This window comes from Nelumbo nucifera, chromosome 3, assembly GCF_055504915.1.
Source record: "Nelumbo nucifera cultivar China Antique chromosome 3, China Antique-T2T, whole genome shotgun sequence".
Lineage (NCBI taxonomy): Eukaryota > Viridiplantae > Streptophyta > Magnoliopsida > Proteales > Nelumbonaceae > Nelumbo > Nelumbo nucifera.
The window spans coordinates 1,420,954-1,442,822 of record NC_142651.1 but is presented as its reverse complement, the minus strand read 5'-3'; the positions used below and the strand labels follow the sequence as shown (position 1 = coordinate 1,442,822).

Here is a 21,869-nt window from a genome sequence, read left to right as displayed (position 1 = left end):
TGGAAAATAAAAACTTACTGACATGGTGAGTTTTAGACATTTTAAAAAGTTGTGGTGAGTTTAAGAGAAACATTGAAAACTCATGATGAGTTTTAGACAATTTCCCTATATTTTAAGATGAAGAAAAGCATTTATATCAGTGAAATGAAACAAAAATTTAAAGAAACTTGTTTTTCTACTGGTTTTAATTTGTTTGAAAAAAAATGAAGGTATTTCTGGGCCAATCAATTAGCAATTAAGAGAAAATGGTGAACAAAAGAAAATATGGAAAGTTCTCGTAAATATTTTGGTAATTTAGTGCATTCCATCATCAAATATAACCACCAGGGGCTATTTGTCTCAAAGGCTTAGTTTGAAAGGAATACAAATGCAAATATATAGAGTGAAAAACCTTGCTTTTTACATTATTTTGTATATATTTATATTATACATATTTATATTTTGTTGGAGGGATATTCAATTTACAAGAATCTCTCCCCTCCCTCTCTTGTTTTTTGTCATTTCCTCTTTCCACTATTGAATGATTCCTTATCTTATATTGTTTGGAAAATGAGTGGAAGTGGAGTATATTTGTAGTTTTGCTCTTTCTATGGGTACAAACCCATAGAATCATAGAATGGCCCAAAATCCCTAAACTGTATTAGAAACCACACTAAACAACAATTTACTAATCAGTTTGACTTCCATGCTAAAATAGTTTGGTTTGGTATGTGAATTTCTCAAACTACAATTTACTGGTTTGGTTTAAGATCTTCTCTAAGTCGCACCGAACCAGACCGTAAACATCCCTATGCAGAACATAATGGGCATAACTGCATAAGAATCAATATTCACCCCTCTTTTTTTTTTTTTTAGTGAAAACCCTCAAAGAAGCCACAATTTCAGCCGACATTTTACGTTTCGTATTTTTCCCAACATTTTCTTCATATTTCTCGTATAACCGAAAGAGGATTTATAAAAGGGTGTTCTTCGGTGTGACTGTTTTCCTTTTTCTTATTTTTCGTTGTGAGTTCTAAAAAAACAAATTAAAATCATCTGGTTTGAAAACAAACTGTTTCTTAGAATAAAAATATGGAAAACATGTCCTTAGTTGTAAATGTGTCTTTCGTTTTTAAAACTAAAACAAAACACATTTTTATGTAATTTAAATCATACAATATTTCTCATCATCTTTCAATAAACATACAAACGTAAACTTTTTTTTTTAAAAAAGAAAAGCAATATATTTTTACTTCTCAAAACAAAAACACTAATCAAAAACAAAAACATTTACGTTATAAAACACCCCTAAGGGTGTCAATTGAGTCCCCTGATTTTATAACTTTAAAAGTTAAATGCTTTCTTTTCTTATTTAGGCTTTAGAGTCCCACGGCAACCGCCGCACAGAGCACTAGTTTAAAAGCTCAAACTTGACATTATTATTAGTGTGAGAATGTTGACTTCAAGGTCCCATACTACTACATAATGTTTAGGCCCCTATGAAAGGTCACATTCAACTCACTTTAATTTACAACCATACAAGAACTTTGTATACATGGGACTAATGGCATGAATGAACTCTATAAGGGACCACCTATATATGGACCTTTCAAACAGGATTCCAAAGGGAAAACACAATAGAGAATATAAATCTTTTCTTTTAGGTTCTTCAACCTTTAAACAAGTTCCCGACACTATATCTTTGGTGTCGTTAGAAAAGATAGCATTTTTGTGTCCCAAGGGTCATATGGCCACCGTTATCCATCTATTTTTAAAATACATACATACATATATACATATACATAAAAAAGTTACTATTCTGCATCATTTATACGCCCTGCATTATCTAAGAGATGCATGCAAATTAGCCAAAATACAAATTTCACTCTGTCACACAGAGAGAGAGAGAGAATGGCTCAAGTGAAGAGTTGTAAGGGATACAGAACATAACATGAGCTGAATCAGATGGCTTTACACCCACAACTTGTATTGGCATAAGGGACCCCTACAAGAAAAGCAAATTCCCAGACCTGGCAAGTGTTCCATTTGAGAAATTGTTCAAAAACTTAATTTGTAACAATGAGAGTCAGGTGCAATCATAGAGCTAATCTGGAATCAAACAACTTCCTGGTCCTGCTGGTGTCGAGAAAGGTCACAACACCATGCATGAACTATAGATAAGTATTGATTTAAAAGATAGCTATCGTATTTTCCACTGAGACAGTAAATCAGCAACTAGGCAAATAAGTAATGTCGTCTTTTTGGATTCATTCATCTTTGGTTCAATAACAATACGAGCTTTTTCTCAGGGGCGGAGTTAGGATTTTCTTTTGAGGGGGGCAAAAAGTAATAAACATGGATGGGGAGCAAAAGTTAGTAAATATAGGTAGGGGACCAAAATATAGATAAGGTTAAAATGGGTATTGTAGGGATTTTCAAAGCATACAGGGGGCCATGGCCCCCCTCTGCCACCCCCTGGCTTCGCCCCTATTTTTTTCCACGGTTTTCAAAACTGGATGGTCAGATCAGAAAAACCCGGAACCGGTTAGGTAACTGGCTCAATTTTACCCCAAAACCGTTATTTCATCAAAAACCGTTAATTTAGTCAATAGATCGCTGGTTAGGGCAGTTGAACTGTTCGAATTGATCTTGCACCGACATCCGCAGTAAGTGAAGTTAAAGCAGAAGCAGCAGCTGAAGCAACTGGAGAAGCAGCAAGAGCAAGAGTCAAGCTGGATCGCTCATTCCAACATCAACAGGTGATTCATCTGTTCGATTTAAACGGTCAGACCGTTTGACCAAAAAATCAGGCCCCTGACCAGTTTATTGTCCGATTCAATTATAAAAACCTTGCTTTTTCCAACCATTTCTTTTACTTATATGCTTTCGCTGATCCAAGTGGGATCTGCAGAGAGGTGTTTGTGACACCGCTAGAACAAATGCTAAGCTTACTAACAAGATGAGGTTTAGGGGGTGATTACCGATGAAAATTTGCTTTCAGATGCTTTAAATTTAAAGAGCTCCTTTTTGGATGCTCATTAGATATTTAGATGTATGGATGGATCCCAAATACGTAGTCACTATTATTACACCGTTAACGCATAAATACAATACACAAATGAATAAAATAAAAATAAGCGAGATTCTACCTCTACGTGTAACGTGTAACTAAACTAAAGACACATACATCCATGCCCAAATGCAGAAGGAGGATACACATAAATAAAAATGCATGCACCCAAACCAAATTGAGGTTCATGCACTTAAGAGAGAAAAGGACATAGGCCCCAACCAAGAGTTGCCTCCGACTCAAGTTGCTGGGTTAGGAATTAGGATTATGATAATGATTCTATACGAGTTGAGGCTCCGCAGCTGGAGTTGTTGTCCAATGAACCGACAAGTATCATCCCTTTTAATAATCCGCTTGTTAAAATATACAACCCGACAATTTTGGCCTTACAAACACAACCCCAGTCATCCTCCAACCAAATGCATCATCATTCCTCGTTCCTCCAAATATGCCAACATCATAAAACCCTGTTCCTCAGCTGGAAAACTATAGGCGAAAATATGAACTGGGTGGGGTTAGATTTGACTATTTGAGGTGAATTAATTATAATCCATCTCAACGTATTAAAGCCCTATTACTCTAACCTAACCCCCTCTCTCTCAGATCCTTCATCCTCAGCAAAGCCAGCCTACCCCAATCCAAAATTCCAAATCAGTCGTTTTTAAGCATGTTGAATACACGCCTTCATTTTCTAATTGGTGTCAACCAAGAAAATAGGTCCAACTCGGGACGAGTTAGATCAGATTTAGGTTGGCCACAGCCCAACCCTTCCTGCTAAGCCTGCTCCTATAGTAACCCGATTTTCAACCCATTATTCTCAGCTCTAATCCAGGCCGCCGCTAATCTTGTATTAATGTGCACATGGCTGAGAAGATGCACAAACATCCCGCCTAACTCTCATGTTTTCAGACATCCTGAGGCACGTTAGTGTTCATTTTAGGACCGCATATACGTATCTTTCCTAGTTTTGTCAAAGAGAAAGCTCCGTCGTCGTCGTCATCATATTATTCACACAAGTCAAAAACTTGGGCCGGGTTGGCCCGAACCCAACCCAAAAAAGTTAGATTGGGTTGGGTCAGGTTGATGTTCAGGTTAGGGTTAGGGTTGAAATTAATGAGCCCGATTTTACTTCAGATTGGGTTAGGGTTGACCCCTTAGCCAACCCGACTCAATAATATATGTTATATATAATATATAATATACATTGATTAATTTGTTTAGATGCATGATATTTGTATAGCCCCCACCACATAGTATCATGTATTTCTTTTAAGATAATCACTTCACTTAATCCTAATCAAAAAGACTAAAACCTTAATAACATTATTTTATGTTTTTTTGAAAATTTTAATCTTCATCTCCTCTATGTTGCTTGCCACCCAAGAAAGATCTATCGTAACCCATAACTCATAATAAACTATAGTCATTTCTAACACTTGTTTTTCTGAATTTTCTACCAAAAGAACAAAGAAAAAAACGTCAACAAACAAATACTAATGAAAAATAGGATTAATATATGTAATGAAAGTTGAGTTAAGATCTAAAATTGAGAAATTCTATGTGGTTTTAAGGGATGGAAAAAAGGTTGGGTTGGGTTAGGGTTGAAGGTATTTAGTTAGGGTTGGGTTGGTCGGGTTGAAGGTCGGGTTGGGGTTTAAAACTTAGGGTTGGGCTAGGGCTGGCCTCAACCCGACCTAACCCGGCCCAACTTGCAGCCTACACACTGCGGGCATAAAGAGGGCATATATGTCCTTTATTCTCACTTCAGAAACTACCCACTCATAACTATTCAGAAACTACCCACTTATAAGTTATAACCGTATAAAAACTGCCCATGATTTATAAATAGTTTTGTCTTAGAGATATTGCTACGTGCAAATGCATGTACACGTTTACTAGTAGTAGAAATGTGTGAATCACATCCAAGGTCGGATTCAAGAATCGAGATCAAAAATCCGTGTAACTAACTACAGCCAAGCTAAATAAACTCCACGTGTTGTAATAGAGTTGTTGGCCAATAGAGGGAAATTCAGGACAACAACTATCAACTCCTTGGTGAGTGTACAAGTTCTTGTAGCGGCAATCTGTCGTTTTTCAAATATAAAAGTTTTGCTTTGGCCTGGGCCAAAATCAATGAACCACCAAGATGCCTAAAACGTTATCTGCATTTATAAATCACATTTTGCAAACAAATGACTATAAAAAATCAAGGCCAACTAAAAGATATATTCTTAGAGCATCATTCTTCTAGCTTTGAGAAGGTGTTCTGTATCAAATTTTGATGCATCTGCAGTGGATCATCCACAAGCAAAATTAGATTGCGAAAGGAAAGGACACGACAAAGACTACCAGAGATAGCGAGATACCATCAATGAAACAAGACTTTCATGAGTTTCAACATGCTTCTTAACATTGACCAAATCCAAAAAAAAAGGGAAAAAGGAAATACGAGGTACAGAACAGATTTCATTGTCCTTTCTTTTGTAAAAAAAAAAAGTTACTGTTAAAGTCATGCTTAAATAAAGATGCAAACTCTATGAAATTGAAAGGCAAACAACTCACTCAAGCACTCGAAAATATATTTGCATGGGCGAACTTGCTAATATGCAATTCAAGAGGTTGTTATCGTCAAGTTTGAATAATCTTTGCAACCTGGACCAGAAAACCAAGAAAAGCATCAAGTATAATTCACAGGAATACGAGTCTTCCACAAAACAACACAGATGAGACCCTCCAGATGATTGAGATTTTTTATCAGTAACGAAAGGAATAGATAAGAATAAGAAAACCCCTGGTCAGCCAAAAAAAAGCACCCTCCATACCCCCAAAAACCTATCTCTGGAGATCCATGCCTAATATAAATCATGCCTCTCTACACCCCACTCTTCATAGTGTGTCCACATAGATATTGCATTAGTAACCCTGAATTTTAATTTTATTACGGGTGAAAAAGTGAATATACAGCCAAGGATTGCATACCAATATCATGTAGCAACAAAATTCCAAAATGGCATCATCTACTTTCAAACGATCTTATGTTATAAGAAGTATTAGGACTTATTGAAGGCTTTACAATACTACTTATAATACTGTGACCTATTAAAGGCAGATGTTATGAAAATCTTAGAAGAATTTCATGACAAAGCTGCCTTAGAGCACATCTTGAATGCCATTTTCATTTCCCTAATACTGAAGAAAGACAGCTGCTGAATTAAAGGACATTCATCCTATAAGTTTGATTGGAAGTGTATATAAATTATTTGCTAAGTTGCTTGCAAGCTAGGCTGAGGAAGGTGATGGACTCTATTTATCTGTCTGTCAGGGGGCATTTGTGCACAATAAGCACATTCATGATGGGGTCCTTGTAGCCAATGAGCTAATTGATTATTGAAAATGGAGCAGCAAGAATGTGGCTGTGTCAAAGATTGACTTTTGAAGTGAACAACAACAGGTCCAAGATAGCTCTTCTCCAGTTTGCCGATGACATACTCTTCTTTGTGATGCCAAAATGGATCAAGCTGTCCATCTAAGATACCATCCAGTAATCGAACCTCAAGAGTCCACTTTGGTGATGTGCCTAAAACGGCTCTTTGACTACAAAGGGGTGATTCAAATTTGTATGTTGCCCTTTGGACTCATTACTAACCATTCAAACTTTCTGTTGCTGATGAATGATATTTTTAGTCCATACATGTAGTGGTCTGTTTTGACTTTCATCGATAATGTCATAGGGTACAACTCCAATTGGGCCCAACACTTGGAGTTGTACCCTATGAGGTTATTGAAAAAGAAAAAAAAAAAAAAACAAGAGAAACCACCTGATGTATGGACTAAAAATATCATTCATCAAAAACTGAAACAGGGAAGGGGCATTAATGAGCAATATTTTAAAATGCGGAGGCGTGATGCGAGGCATTCCACTACCTAGAGGCGTGAGGCGTAGTTCAGAACGCAAGAGGCGTAAGCCTCCCAAACACAAGGAGGCGTAAACCTCCTTAAGAGGAGGGGGGTTAGGAGGAGGAAGGGGAGGAGTACGCCTTCCCTTTTCCTTTTCTTTCCTTTTCTCTTTTTTTTTCTTCTCTTTCCTTTTCTCTTTTTTTCTTCTCTTTCTTTTTCTTTCCCTTCCCTTTCCTTTCCTTTCCTTTCCTTTTTTTTCTTTTTTTTTCTGTCTTTTTATATAAGATGTGCATGAGGCACATGAGGCGTACGCCTCTAGCACGCCTCATGAAAAAAACGCACGAGGCATACGCCTCTTGCACCTGAGGCGTACGCCTCAAAGGTGTCAGCGCCTCTAGCATACGCCTCAGGGCGTTTTGGGAGCGCCTCTAGGCGTACGCCTCCCACGCCTTTTAAAACACTTGAGTCCAATGGGCAACACAAAAAATTTGTAGTACCCTCAGTAGTCCTAAACCTATTTTAGCCACATAATCATAGTGAGCTCTTATTTAATAGTGACCCGAACTCATGTACAACTCAAAAAATACTATTACAACACGTAACTCATTCAACAATTGATCCACTATATATTACTGGAAATCAGTCTTCCACTGTAATATATCGAGGGCAAGGTACACTATGCAAAACCTCCAAGTACGATGTTTCTTCTGGACTTGCAAAATAGCTGATCTGTAGGGACTGGTTGAATACTTCAGCCAGTAAGTATGTGGAAGGGCTTGCAAAATAGCTGGTTGAATACTAGAATCGAAACGTAAGAGATTGCATCTCTTACCGATGCAATCTCTGGACGATGAATTTTGATCTATTCAAAGGTGTCTCAGTCAATGACCTCAACAGAGATGCTTACTCTTTCTTATTTCTCCCTCACCACCACCAGTCATCTTTGAGGGTTCCTGAACCTATTAGGGAAGGTGAGATGATATTGAATTTTGATGGAAGTGCTTTAGGTAATCCTGGATTAGCAGGTATTGGAGGAACACTAAGGGATGAAAGGGGGAACATCTATTGGACTTTCAGTGGCCCAATAGGCGTGGCAGATTCCACAAAGGCTGAAGTAATGGCTGCCCTCACAGGAATCAGAATAATTAAAAGCTTGGGAATTCAACATATCACAATAGCAGGTGATTCAGCAAATACTATAAAATGGTTAAGAGGTAAAGAGGGGGGGGGGGGGGCCTTGGAGATTAAGTCACTATTTAGATGAGGCCAGAGACTCCTTGGACTGCCTAAATGTAAAGTTAGTTTGGATTCCTAGGGAACACAATCATACAGCAGATGGCTTAGCTAAATGTAGTGTATTCTTAGAGCAGCTATATAGCGACAAGCTTCCTCCATTGTAGTTTGTAGGGGTTCTTCCCCTGCGTTGTAAATCTCCTCATGTACCTATCTTTTTATTAATGAATCTTGGTTAACATTTCTCAAAAAAAAAAAAAAAAGAACCCTACAGGATCCAATGCGCCATACTTCTATTGCTGGCTTGTTCAGCAAGAGGCCAAAAATTCCCAAACCTTCTACTTCTTCATTAAAGTGGACTTTTATTTAATTGTGACCCAACCTCAAGTCCAGCACAAAAAATACTATAACGACCCGTAACTCATCCACCAAAGTACTAGAAGTCGGTTTTGCACCGTGATATATTGAGGGCATGGTACTCTATGCAGAACCTCCAAGTGTGATGTCCCTTTTGGAATTGCAAAATAGAAGATCAGTAGGGACCAGTTGATGGTTGAATATGTCCCTTAGCTAGGAGCTCATCCACTAACTTCTCAGTTTTGGACTTCGAACAATGTAGATAACTTTATGGCCTTGAGTTAATGGGTGTAGCTGATAGGACAATGGCAATTTGGATCTTAGCATCATGTAAGAGGGAGATCTTAAGGATCGACAAAAACGTCTTGGAACTTCTATCTTAAGAGTCTCATAGAGCGTTCCTAAATCTCTTGTGAATATTTCAGCCACTAGAATCAAAATGTAAGTATGTGGAAGGGTTGAGAAGTGGGCATTTTCTTATCAGCCACTGTGACCAGTCCAACCAATTTGTCGTTTGAAGAGGAAGAGCATCGACATAACCCACATTGATTTCTTCCCATAACAGCAACATGACTTGAGAGGTTGAAATAACCCTACAGGATCAAATGCGACATACTTCTTATTGCTGGCTTGTTCAGCAAGAGGCCACACATTCCCAAACCTTCAACTTCTCCATTAAAGTGGACTCCTATTTATTTGTGACCCCGGCCTCAAGTCCAACACAGAAAAAACTAATACCACCTGTAATTCATCCACTATAATACTGGAAATTGGTTTTGCACCGTGATATATTAAGGGCATGGTACTCAATGCAAAACCTCCAGTTGTGTTGTTTCTTCTGGAATTTGAAAATTGGAGATCAATAGGGACTGGTTGATGGTTGAATATGTCCCTTTGCTAGGAGCTCATCCACTAACTTCTCAAATTTGGACTTCTAATAATGGAGATATCTTTAAGGCCTTGAGTTAGTGGGTGGAGATGATAGGACAATGGTAATTCGGGTCTTGCCATCATGTACAAGGGAGATTTTAAGGATCAATAAACACATCATGGAAATTCTACCTTAAGAATCCCATACTGCTTTCCTACATCTCTTATGAATATTTCAGCCACTACAATTGAAATGTAAGTATGTGGAAGGGCTGAAAAGTGGGCATTTTTTGTCAACAGCTCCACTATGACCAATCAAACTGACATGTCGCTTGAAGGGGAAGACCTTATAAGTAATCCACATTGATTTCTTCCCATAATAGCAACAGGATCCAATGTGTCATACTTCCATTGCTGGCTTGTTCAGCAAGAGGCCACAAATTCCCAAACATTCTATTTTTCATTAAAGTGGACTCTTATTTAATTGTGACCCGACCTTAAGTCCAACACAGAAAATACTATTACCACCCATAATTTATTCACCAATTCATCCACTACAGTACGGGAAATCAGTTTTGCCGTGTGATATAACGAGGACATGGTACTCAATGCAAAACCTCCAGTTGCGTATTTTCTTCTGGAATTTGAAAATTGGTGATCAGTAGGGACAGGTTGATGGTTGAATGTGTCCCTTAGCTAGGTCCTCATACATTAACTTCCCAATTTCGAACTTCGAATAATGTAGACATCGTTATGGCCTTCAGTTAATGGTGGAGCTGATAAGACAATGGCAATTTGGTTCTTACCGTTATGTTGGAGGGAGATCTTAAGAATCAACAAAACGTCATGGAAATTGTATCTTAAGAGTCCCACACAGCTTCCCTACATCTCTTATGAATATTTCAGCCACTGGAATCAAAATGCAAGTATGTACAAGTGCTGAAAAGAAGGCATTTTTTGTCAGCAGCTCCACTGTGACCAATCCAGCTGATTTGTCGTTCGAAGGGGAAGACCATAGGCATAATGCACAGTTCCACACTGATTTCTTCACATAACTGCAACAGAACTTGAGAGATTGAAATACCACTATAGGATCCAATGCGCCATACTTGTATTGATGGATTGTTCAGCAAGAGGCCACAAATTCCCAAACCCATAACTCATCCACCAATTCATCTACTATAGTACTGGAAATCAGTTTTGCACCGTCATATATCGAGGGCAGGGGACTCTATGCAAAACCTTAAAGTGCGAAGTTTCTTTTGGAATTGCAAAAACCTTATAGTTGGAAATCGGTTTTGCACCGTGATATATCGAGGGCATGGTACTCTATGAAAACCTCCACGTGCGAAGATTCTTTTGGAATTGCAAAATTGGTGATCAATGGGTACCGGTCGATGGTTGAATGTGTCTTGTCCCTTAGCTAGGAGCTCTTCCACTAAATTTCGGATTTCGAATAATGTAGATATCTTTATGGCCTTGACTTAATGGGTGGAGCCGATAAGACAATGATAATTCAGGTCTTACCATCATGTAGGAGGGAGATATTCAGGATCAACAAAAACGTCTTGGAATTTCTATCCTAAGAGTCCCATACAGCTTTCCTACATTTGTTATGAATATTTCAGCCGCTAGAATCAAAATGTATGTGGAAGGCCTGAGAACAGATCATTTTTTGTCAGCAGCTCCACTGTGACCAATCCAACCGATTTGTCGTTTGAAGGGGAAGACCATAGACTTAATCTACACTGATGTCTTCCCATAACAGCAACAAGACTTGAGAGGTTGAAATAACCCTATAGGATCGAATGCACCATACATCTATTGCTGGCTTGTTCAGCATGAGGCCACAAATTCCCAAATCATCTACTTCATTAAAGTGGAGTCTTATTTAATTGTGGCCCGACCTCAAGTCCAACACAAAAAATATTATTACCACCCGTAACACATCCACCAATTCATCCATTATAGTACTGGAAATCGGTTATGCATTGTGATATGCTGAGGGTACGGTACTCTATGCAAAACCTCCAAGTGTGATGTTTCTTTTGGAATTGAAAATTTGGTGATCAGTGGGGACCAGTTGATGGTTGAATGTGTCCCTTAGCTAGGACCTCATCCAGTAACTTCCCAATTTCAAACTTCGAATAATGTAGATATCTTTATGGCCTTCAGTTAATAGATATCTTTATAGACTTCGAATAATGTAGATACTTCTATTGCTGGCTTGTTCAGAAAGAGGCCACAAATTCCCAAGCCTTCTACTTCTTCATTAAAGTGGACTCGTATTTAATTGTGGCCCAACCTCAAGTCCGACCTAGAAAATACTATTACCACCCTATTATGGACGCATTCCTCGGGAAGACGTACCATCGCCGCCGGAAGCAACAGGAACCTGACCCACCGCCAGCAGCAGCAGTGAATCGATGATTCTCATCCTACCCAGTTCGGCAACAGCAGTCTCATCCAGATTAGATTAGATCATCTTGCTTGTTCTTATCTTATTCTATTGCTCTTATCTTATCTTGTTAGTAGCTTATCAAATTAGGATTAGCTTATCTTATCCTTAGCAAGATAGAACTGGAAGTCTCCCTATTCAGCAAGGAGACTCCCTTTGATTAGGACTCTTGTAATCTCCTATTTAAGGAGACCCCATTATTGAATGAGGATATCAAATTTCTAGTCAAGAAAGAGAGTAAAAGGAGAGTTTGGTGATCTCTTGGACAAATCACCCTCTAGGACGCCAAGATAGGTTCAGCTAGGAAGGGGGGGAACAAGGGAAAACATGAGCTTTTCCCCGTGGACCGACCCGTGACGAGATCCTACGCCCGGGCCCATAACAACTTGGTATCAGAGCCAACCGTCATGGGAGATCTGGAGCAGCTATCATCCAGGGTCCACGAACTGGAGCATAAGCTTGTGGAAACCAGCTTGGAGGTTCGTGAGGTCAAAGACGATGTCCGGGAGCTGCGACGCTTGCTGGAATCGTATTTCTCTAACAAGGAGAGGAATCCAGAAGGGGTTGTAACCACAAACAGCCGCCGACCAGACTTGACGGAGTCGTCCGGCGAACAGCAGGTCGTCGCCCCGGTAGCCGCAGTCATCCCCAGGTACAACAGGCTGGAATCTCCGTCGTACAACGGCAACGGAGACCCCTTAGGCTGGCTGTATCACTGCGAGCAGTTTTTCCGGAATCAACAGACAGATGACAGGGATAAGGCTGATCCTGAAACTGATGAGGTTTATATGCAGATGACTCTTCAACCTGTAAATAAATATGACAAGGAAGCATTATTGGCATCAGACATGGGGCTCAAGCAAAGCAAACAACCCACTGAGTTCTTTTGCAAAACACTTACAGCTAGTGATACGAGCACTCATGGTGGATTTGCTGCACCTCGCCGGGCAACAGAGAAGATCTTCCCACCTCTAGATTTTTCAATGCAACCCCCAGCCCAGGAACTAGTAGCGAGAGATTTGCATGATGTTGCATGGACATTCAGACATATCTATCGTGGTCAACCAAAAAGACACTTGCTGACTACAAGTTGGAGTGTGTTTGTTAGGACAAAAGGACTCTTTGCTGGTGATTCTGTTCTTTTTATAAGAGATGAAAAGTCACAGCTTCTCCAGGGCACAAGGCGTGCAAGCAGACAGTAACCAGCCCTTTCGTCATCAGTCATATCTAGTGATAGCATGCATATTGGAATTCTTGTTGCTGCCGCCCATGCTGCTGCAAATAACAGTCCATTTACAATATTTTATAACCCAAGGGCCAGTCCTTCAGAATTTGTAATTCCGTTATCAAAATATAATAAAGCAATGTACACCCAAGTTTCTCTTGGGATGAGATGTAGGATGATGTTTGGGACTGAGGAATCAGGGGTACGCAGATACATGGGGACAATAACAGGTATCAGTGATTTGGATCCTGTGAGATGGAAAAATTCACGATGGCGCAACCTTCAGGTTGGATGGGATGAGTCAACAGTTGGTGAACGTCCAAGCCAAGTTTCAATTTGGGATATTGAGCCTGTTGTAACTCCATTCTACATTTGCCCACCTCCATTTTTCAAGTCAAAATTCCCTAGTCAATCAGGGATGCCAGATAGTGAATCTGACGTAGAGAATGTTTTCAAGAGGACAATGCCTTGGCTTGCAGATGATTTTGGCATGAAGGATACTCAGAGCCCAATCTTCCCTGGCTTGAGTCTGATCCAGTGGATGAATATGCAGCAGAATCCTCAGTTTTCAGTTGCTCAGTCAGGATTCTTCCCATCCATGGTTTCTTCTTCTGCACTCCATAATAATCTTAGCACCGATAACCCCTCTAAAATGCTAAACTTTCAAGCCCACAGCTTGTCTGCACCAAATTTCTAGTTCAATATTCCAAAACTAAATCAATATAACTCACAAGTTCATCAGTTACAGCCACAACCCCTGTCATGGCCTCAACAGCAGCAGCAGACTCTTATTGGTCCACAGCAGCAGCAACACCCTCAGCCACAGCAGCCAAACAACCAACAACAGCAACAACTACAGCAGCAAAAGCAACAACATGATCAACAACAGCAACAACAGCTTCTCCGAGCAGCTATTACTAGTCCCAGTATAGTTGCTCCGAAACTGGCCCCTAAGTTTTATGGGCCCTTCAAGGTTCTACGACGGATTGGCAGTGTGGCCTACCAGCTGGAACTGCCAGAGACCAGCCGGATTCATGATGTCTTCCACATCTCCTTGCTGAAGCCATTTACGGGTGTTCCTCTGGATCAAGTCCCCTTCCTGCCACCCCTAAAAGATGGCAAACTGATTCCCCAACCTAAAGCTGTCATCCGCTCTCGTTTCAATCGAGGAGTTCTTGAAGTCTTGGTGGAATGGTGTAGCTTACCATCGGCCGAAGCCACATGGATCCCATTGACAGAGTTCCAGGCCACATATCCGGAGTTCGAGCTTGAGGACAAGCTCTTAGTCCAGGAGGGGAGTAATGTTATGGACGCATTCCTCGAGAAGACGTACCATCACCGCCGGAAGCAACAGGAACCTGACCCACCGCCAGCAGCAGCAGTGATTCGATGATTCTCATCCTACCCAGTTCGGCAACAGCAGTCTCATCCAGATTAGATTAGATCATTTTGCTTGTTCTTATCTTATTCTATTGCTCTTATCTTATCTTGTTAGTAGCTTATCAGATTAGGATTAGCTTATCTTATCCTTAGCAAGATAGAACTGGAAGTCTCCCTATTCAGCAAGGAGACTCCCTTTGATTAGGACTCTTGTAATCTCCTATTTAAGGAGACCCTATTATTGAATGAGGATATCAAATTTCCAGTCAAGAAAGAGAGTAAAAGGAGAGTTCGGTGATCTCTTTGACAAATCACCCTCTAGGAGGCCAAGATAGGTTCAGCTAGGAAGGGGAGGAACAAAGGAAAACAGGAGATTTTCCCCGTGGACCGACCCGTGACGAGATCCTACGCCCGGGCCCATAACACACCCATAACTCATCCACTATAATACTGGAAACCGGTTTTGCACCATGATATATTGAGGGCAAGGTACTCCATGCAAAACCTCCAAGTGTGGTGTTTCTTTTGGAATTGCAAAATTGATGATCAGCAGGGACTGGTTGATGGTTGAATTTGTCCCTTGGGTAGGAGCTCACCATTGTCTTCTCAATTTCTGACTTCTAATAATGAAAATATCTATATGGCCTTGAGTTTGCATGTGGAGTACTAGGACAATGGTAGTCTGGGTCTTGCCATCATGTAGGAGGGAGATCGTAAGGATCAACAAAAACGTCTTCTATCTTAAGCATCCCATTCAGCTTTCTACTTCAGCCACTAGCATCAAAATTTAAGTATGTGGAAGGGTTGATCAGTGGCATTTTTTGTCAGCAGCTCCACTGTGACCAATCCAACTGATTTATTGTTTGAAGGGGAAGACCACATACGAAATCCACACTGATTTCTTCCCATAACAGCAATACGACTTGAGAGATTGAAAGTAACCCTATAGGATCCAATGCCTCATACTTCTATTGCTGGCAAGTGTAGCAAGAGGCCACAAATTCCTAAAGGACCTAAACCTTTTCCTTCATCACACTCCAATAATAGTGGGCTGATGCATGCTTTTCAAATCTTTCTGGGTCAGTTTGGGCCTCTTCCTGAAGTCAGTTTGACAAAGGGTTCGCAGGCATGCTCGCAATGAGTTGGGCTATCTCAATTACCCTTAATAGAGCATCCACAACCTATTGGGCTCAGATTTGTACATACAACCTTGCAGAATCAAAGCCCATATTCCCTCGGTATCCTAAAAGACCATATTGGTTATTACACAAAGCTAGTCTAGAACATCCAAGGTCTTGGGAAGCATGAACGGAGTATGGACCTAAGATCCAGAATTTTAGCACTAAGTGACCCCTCTCAGATTCAAACCCATGTTTGCATGCTTGTGAACCCAAGAATTTTACATCATGTAATGGCCCCTAGAAGGTTCTTGGACTACACACTACCTTAATAAGGAAACTCAATTTCTGATGGCCTAGTGAGAGGATGGGGAGAAGCACATTGTATTACTTGTGATTCAAGGTAGCTTTCTTGGACCATCAAACATTGGAGGTGCATGCAGGGATGAGAATGGTGAAGTTTTCATTGTATTCTCTGCCCAATTGGTCATGGGGACTCCATTAGAGCAGCATGAACAGCCATAGTACAGGGAAGTTTGTAATTAGTGTGGACAGATTTATTGTCAAAGGCAATCGTCAAACAATAATAGCTGGAAAGCCTGGAATTTTATTGGAGGGGACCCTCAGGTCCTTAGATATCTTATAAGATAAGAGAAATTTTAAGCAACTGGATTGAACTGCTCATACAGGCTGATACCAAAATAGGAAATGCCTTAGCAGATAATCCCCTGAAAGAGAGAATCCAGTCACAATATCTATTTTGGGGTCCCCATATTGTTCCCATCTTGTTCTCTGTCAAGAGAACTAATAAAATCTAATCTGATATTATATGTATATAGAATATATAGATAGATAGATATATAGATATATAGATATAGATATAGATAGATGGCACACACTAAGGATAGCTTTGTGTACTGTTTTGCATACTGTGCAATATAGTATGTTCTCTTATGCTTTGTCCCCAAAAACGGAAAAGCACGGACAGGCCCAATGCAGATTTCTGAATTCCACTGCAGATCTATAAACATTCAAAATATCAAAAAACCCCACTCTATACACCAATGCCCGCCTGTGAATTGGCATCAATTCCGAGCTGGCACCTACCCCAACTGTACTTTGGGCCTACAAATTCTGACCCTGGGCTGAACCGTCATTCTCCCCCCAAAAAATGGGGCAGCAGCTATACCATTAGTTTTTCCTTCACATCACATGATGCACATTTTGATCTTGTTACTAATAAAAAGCAGTTATGATGCTCCTAATAGCTGAGGAAACATGAAGTGTAAAATAATGCAGTTCTCTTACTATGTTTTTCATGGAAAATATGAATCTTTGGCAGTGACAACTGAAGAAAAACCATCTTTCCATTTTAATCAATAACAGAAATAGAATTATACTGGAAAGTAGTAACAAAAGCTATTATATCGCAGAACTATAGTTAAAAACACTGATTCATAAGATCTCCAACCCTCTAACATGGAAAGAACGCATAGCAAATAATATGGTCATACCTTTTAACAGCATAAGAAAGAATTTGTTGGTGAGCATGACCTTCCTTATCAACACCAATGACATTACTGATCAACTCCAAGGCAATGTTGTTCTGGCCCATATATTTCTGTTGCATTTCTTCTTGGCTGAAATGTTTTAAAAACCAAATGAGAAAAACAATATACCTGTTAACCAAAACTAATAGAACCTCCATCTCTACTCTACATGTGCATGTATATTAAAAATAACTAAAAGAGAGTCTATGCAATGGGATTTGATGTAAAATGTCAAAGTCTAAACATTATGCTTAGTTTATCTTTTTGTTTTTTTTTTTTTTGTTTGTTAGTTAAGATCTTCATTTTTTGCAGTTTGCGTGATTTTAAAATTGAGCAAAAGCCCATTCATTCAGTGAATCATTGGCTAAATCTGTTAGATGAGCATATAAAACACTTAGCACATGTCTGCATGAAACCAATCAATTATGACTACAGATTATTATCGCAACAGAAAGATGGATAGAAAAGAAGAAGGCCAACAGCGCAATGTAAAACCATCAATTATGATCCTGCTCAATAAAAAGGAATATGCAGGACTTAATACGTGATAGCAAAGGTACCACAATCTTATATTATTTGTTCTAGAACTAACCATCCTCCACTACATTAAAAACTGGGAGACATGAAGACAAGATAGCTCGTTCTTTTTTTTTTTATTTTTTATGGACAATGAATAAAGGTAGTTCTTGTCCAAAAATGAAACATATTTTACAACTGTTGACACATAAATTACTAAAGTGAGACAATGTGCAAGTACCCATTCCTAGAGCAGTATATGGAAACAAAGTAGAGTTAGGGACTCGACTAACTATCAATTTGCAACAAGCAGCGGCCTATGTGAATGTTATGAGTAGTGTAGAGGTGTACCCACTATCTCAACATATTACAAATCCACTAGACAATGAAACGATGATGCTCCTTCACTGGTAGACGTTCGAGACAATGTCCAACGAGTCTTTTAAGGAAATCAGAAAGTGAAAGGTGACAAAAAAAACAGCCTATTAGGAAGTTGATCACATAATCAATTTATGTGTATTATGATCCGCATATTTCTTTAATTCTTTCATTGTATTAGTTCCTATAAGAGAACAGAACCCCATAGCTACTAAACAAACGGATCTGCACGACCAACCTGTGAGGAGAGCTTGCATCCTCTGACTCCTGTATGTCTGCATCGTAACTAGTGGTACCTCTCTTAAATTCTCCGTCAGCAATCTCGTTTCCATCTTCCTTCAATTCATTCAATAATTCTCTCATCGTATAAATTCGGCTTTTCTCTTCATCTTTCTGAAGCCCGGCAGACTCGGTTTTTTCAACCGCGGGAGATTTTTTTCTACCTCTTCTGATCTAATCTCTCCATCTTTAGTTTTGGATCTGAATCTTTTACTGTTCCAAGTTCGCGTCCATTCTCCAATTCCGATTTCTCGTCGTTCCGCAACTCCAATTCTTCGACGTTAGCAGACATTTTAGAAACGAAAGTCAGCAAAGCATCAACGAGGAGGGGCGAAGTGAGGAGAGAGATCTGCCAAATGTGAATAACATCAGTGTTCTACTCTTTTTTACTCAATCTTGTGAGGAAAGTACAACAAAACCCTATCCTGCAAATGGAGGGTTCCTACAGCATTTCAAGAAAATCCTACCGCGCAAATGGATTCCGAAGCCAGACAGAAAGCCCCTACCCCGCAAATGGAGTGTTCCTACAGCATTCCAACAAAACCATACCCTGCAAATGGATTCCGAAACCAGAAAGAAAGCCGGCAGCGGAGGAGAAATACAGAAAATGTTCTTAAAATAAAACAATTGAGAAGTGAAATGGAAGAAATGGGGCTTCCCCTCCACAGCGAGAGCCAATTGAACCGTTGAGCTAGGGATGTCAACGGGTCGGATTTGGCACGGGTTTGTCTCAACTCGACCCCGACCCGCCTTAAGAAAAATGTTTTCCATTCCTGACCCGACCCTATAGGGTCTAACCCGATACAAACGCGTCTTAAAAACCTAAAATCCTTTAATTTAAGTTAGGAAATTGTTTTATAGAAGGAAAAATTTTCGGTCAATGCCCTGTAATTTTGCTGGAGTGACAATTTGGTCCCCAAATTTTAAAACGCAACAATCTAGTACTCAAACTTTCGAAATGTGACAATCCAATACTTAATTGTTCGTTAATCAGCCGTTAAATGATATTTAAAAAGTCAAAAATGCCCTTCAAATGCCACCTAATTCTCTTTATCAACCATCCAAACATTGACAAAAAACTGAGCAATACCAAAACCTAGCATCATCTATTTAAAAAAGTTTGTGATTGTTTAGAAGAATTTAGAATTTGAGACTGTTCATTTTATTGTCAATGTTTGAATGGTTGATAAAGAGAATTAGATGGCATTCATAGGGCATTTTTTACTTTTCAAATGTCACTTAACGGCTTATTAACGGGTCGATTAACAACAGGCACTATATTGTCATATTTTGAAAATTCAAGTACTGAATTGTCACATTTTAAAGTTCGAGGACCAAATTATCACTCGAGCCAAAGTACAGGGTATGATCAAAAATTTTCCCTTTATAGAATCGAAGATGTCACTTTTTCCATGTAAAAAAAAAAAAAAAAAATCAAAACCATGTAAATAAGTCTTAAACTTTAAAGCTATAAAATTAAAAGTCAAAAAATTACAAAAATACTTTGTATAAATGCAGGGTACCATGACCTGGCGGGCAGGTCAGCTAAAACCCGAACCCGACTCGAGTTGAATAATCAAAACCCTAACCTGACCTTAAAGCCAAATATATTGACCCTAACCTGACCCTATATGTGTCAAACTAGGTTAACCATTTAATTTGACCCACTAACAAGACCGGATGGGCTACACATTTTGTTGTTACAATGCGAGCTTAACTTTCATTTGCATTGTAAAATATTGCTCTTTTGGGAGACATGTAAAAGTAATGGGAGGTGGGTTAACATTCCTGTTATTTCTTTTTTTTTTCCTTTTTTTCAAACAAAAATGAAAAAAAAAATTATCTTTTAACCTCCGCCCTAAAAGTCTATGAAATTTTACCTTGTCCAAAACCTTTCTGCCCACATCAAAAGGGTCAAAGAGAGAAAACAACCAATTTATGTCTTCCATCGGATGAACAGATAGAACATAGAACCTATTGAAACGCTTATCTTCCAACATTCTTGAAGTCCTCACATGCTCAAGTATTTGTTTCTCCAATTATTTAGCTCTATTGTTGAAAATCTTCCTCCTAACAACACGAACAAAAAAAGACAAAGAAGAGTTTTCCTAGTTCTCACAAACAATGATTATTATGGCTTGAGCATGGAGGCTTTGGATGCCTTTGATGTATCTAAAATCACATAGATTTCTTATACGGTATTAATTAGCCCATATTAAACAATATGACACCAACTTCATAAATTTTGATAGTTTTTAAACATCTTTCTCAAAACAAACCCCTATACCTTAATAGTTGAGCATAGAGGCTTCAAATGTCTTTGAAGATATTAAAATTACGTAGAAGCTTTGAATTTCTTATACGGTATTAATCAGACCATATTAAATAATATCACGCCAATTCCATAATCCCTGATAGTTTGTTGTCTTTCTTATTTAAAACAAGCCCCTATACTCCAATAAATTATATATGAAGGCTTTGATTGTCTTTGAATATCTTTGAAATCTTATAGAAGTTTTACCCCGTTCAAAATCTCATAGAAGTTTCTTGCTCAAGAAACTATTTATGAAATTTTACCCTTTTCAAAACCTTTCACTCTAAAAGTTTAAAACCCATTCAAAAAATAAGTTTCACCCTATTTAAATCCATTCACCCAAAAACTTAGAGAGAGAGAATCTGTCTTCCATCTAAAGAATAAAGGATATAGGACTTGCGGAAATCCTTCTTTGCCCTCTTTATTGTTCTTCATCCCCAAAACACAGACAGAAAGGACCAAAAAAATAGAGAGGACTTGTTGAAAAATGCTTTTTTTCAGTTTTTATGTTTGAAAAAAAAAAAATGAATAACGGGAGTATTAACCCACCTCTTGTTACCTTTACATGTTTCCCCAAAAGAATGACGCGTTACAACGCGAACTCCCTACTAACATCCCTACGTTGAGCGGTTGCTACTTTTGGATTGTATTTGAGATTCTGAGCATTCTTAATAAAATAAGCCATTGCCTTAAAAAAAAAAAAAAAAAAAATTGGGGATATCTCTCAAAAGATTAATGCTATGTACAGTTACTTCCTTTCTGTTATCTACCCCAATGGAAAATGCTAGACATTATATAAACATGATAGAATTTAGTTTTTTAAATACCACTTTTACCGTTGGAATTAGCTGTTCCGATATACATTTACTACAATGCCTCAAATCAAATTTCCCTTGCCACCATCCGATTAGAGGTCCTTCTTCTTCTCCATATTTCTTTTTCTTATCAAGGCTGAAACCACATTGATTAGAGAGTCAGGCTATTTATTTATTTATTTTTTTTTGCCATAATTAACTGAAGACGCCAGGGCAATTGATCATTATAAAGATGAAATACCTAGAAGCAAAATAGCTCAAAATGAATGAAGATATTCAATTCTACTGCTAGTTTCACTCTAGTTTTTTTAGTAAAGAGAGGAATATAAATTCATATAGAAAATATTACATGTGAGGAGTGTTTGGAGTTATAGTGCAACTTGATCTGTCCCTTACAGGAAAAGATGGACTCCCTAGTTATATTGTCTTA

General features: G+C 38.8%; 1 protein-coding gene and 1 pseudogene across 3 annotated transcripts; one reads left to right on the top strand and one right to left on the bottom strand.

The window, feature by feature from the left end:
- Positions 1-4,986: 4,986 nt before the first annotated feature.
- Positions 4,987-18,964, bottom strand: LOC104592745 (uncharacterized). 3 transcript variants are annotated; one of them, XM_088901289.1, is made up of 5 exons: positions 18,778-18,964; positions 18,270-18,659; positions 17,102-17,219; positions 5,612-5,701; positions 4,987-5,336 (listed from the first exon to the last, which is right to left on the bottom strand). In XM_088901289.1, exons 2-5 carry the CDS (start codon positions 18,361-18,363, stop codon positions 5,321-5,323), a joined length of 318 nt encoding a protein of 105 aa, XP_088757415.1. In that variant the 5' UTR covers positions 18,364-18,659; positions 18,778-18,964; the 3' UTR covers positions 4,987-5,320. The 3 variants fall into 3 exon arrangements, with proteins under 3 accessions (XP_088757415.1, XP_010250514.1, XP_088757414.1); XM_010252212.3 differs by having other exon boundaries at positions 5,033-5,336; positions 17,102-17,227; positions 18,778-18,962; XM_088901288.1 differs by lacking the exon at positions 4,987-5,336 and having other exon boundaries at positions 5,536-5,701; positions 17,102-17,227; positions 18,778-18,961.
- On the top strand, positions 5,708-17,095 carry LOC148800894 (auxin response factor 19 pseudogene; annotated as a pseudogene).
- Positions 18,965-21,869: the final 2,905 nt, after the last annotated feature.

What these genes read in the sequence shown, in the direction of transcription:
- LOC104592745 (XM_010252212.3), bottom strand. Translation starts at nt 18,394, where the DNA reads ATGAGAGAATTATTGAATGAATTGAAGGAAGATGGAAACGAGATTGCT. An exon ending in GATGCAAGCTCTCCTCACAG is followed by an intron (nt 17,228 to 18,269) that starts GTTGGTCGTGCA and finishes AAAACATTTCAG; the next exon opens with CCAAGAAGAAATGCAACAGA. An exon ending in CTTTCTTATGCTGTTAAAAG is followed by an intron (nt 5,702 to 17,101) that starts GTATGACCATAT and finishes TTTCTGGTCCAG; the next exon opens with GTTGCAAAGATTATTCAAAC.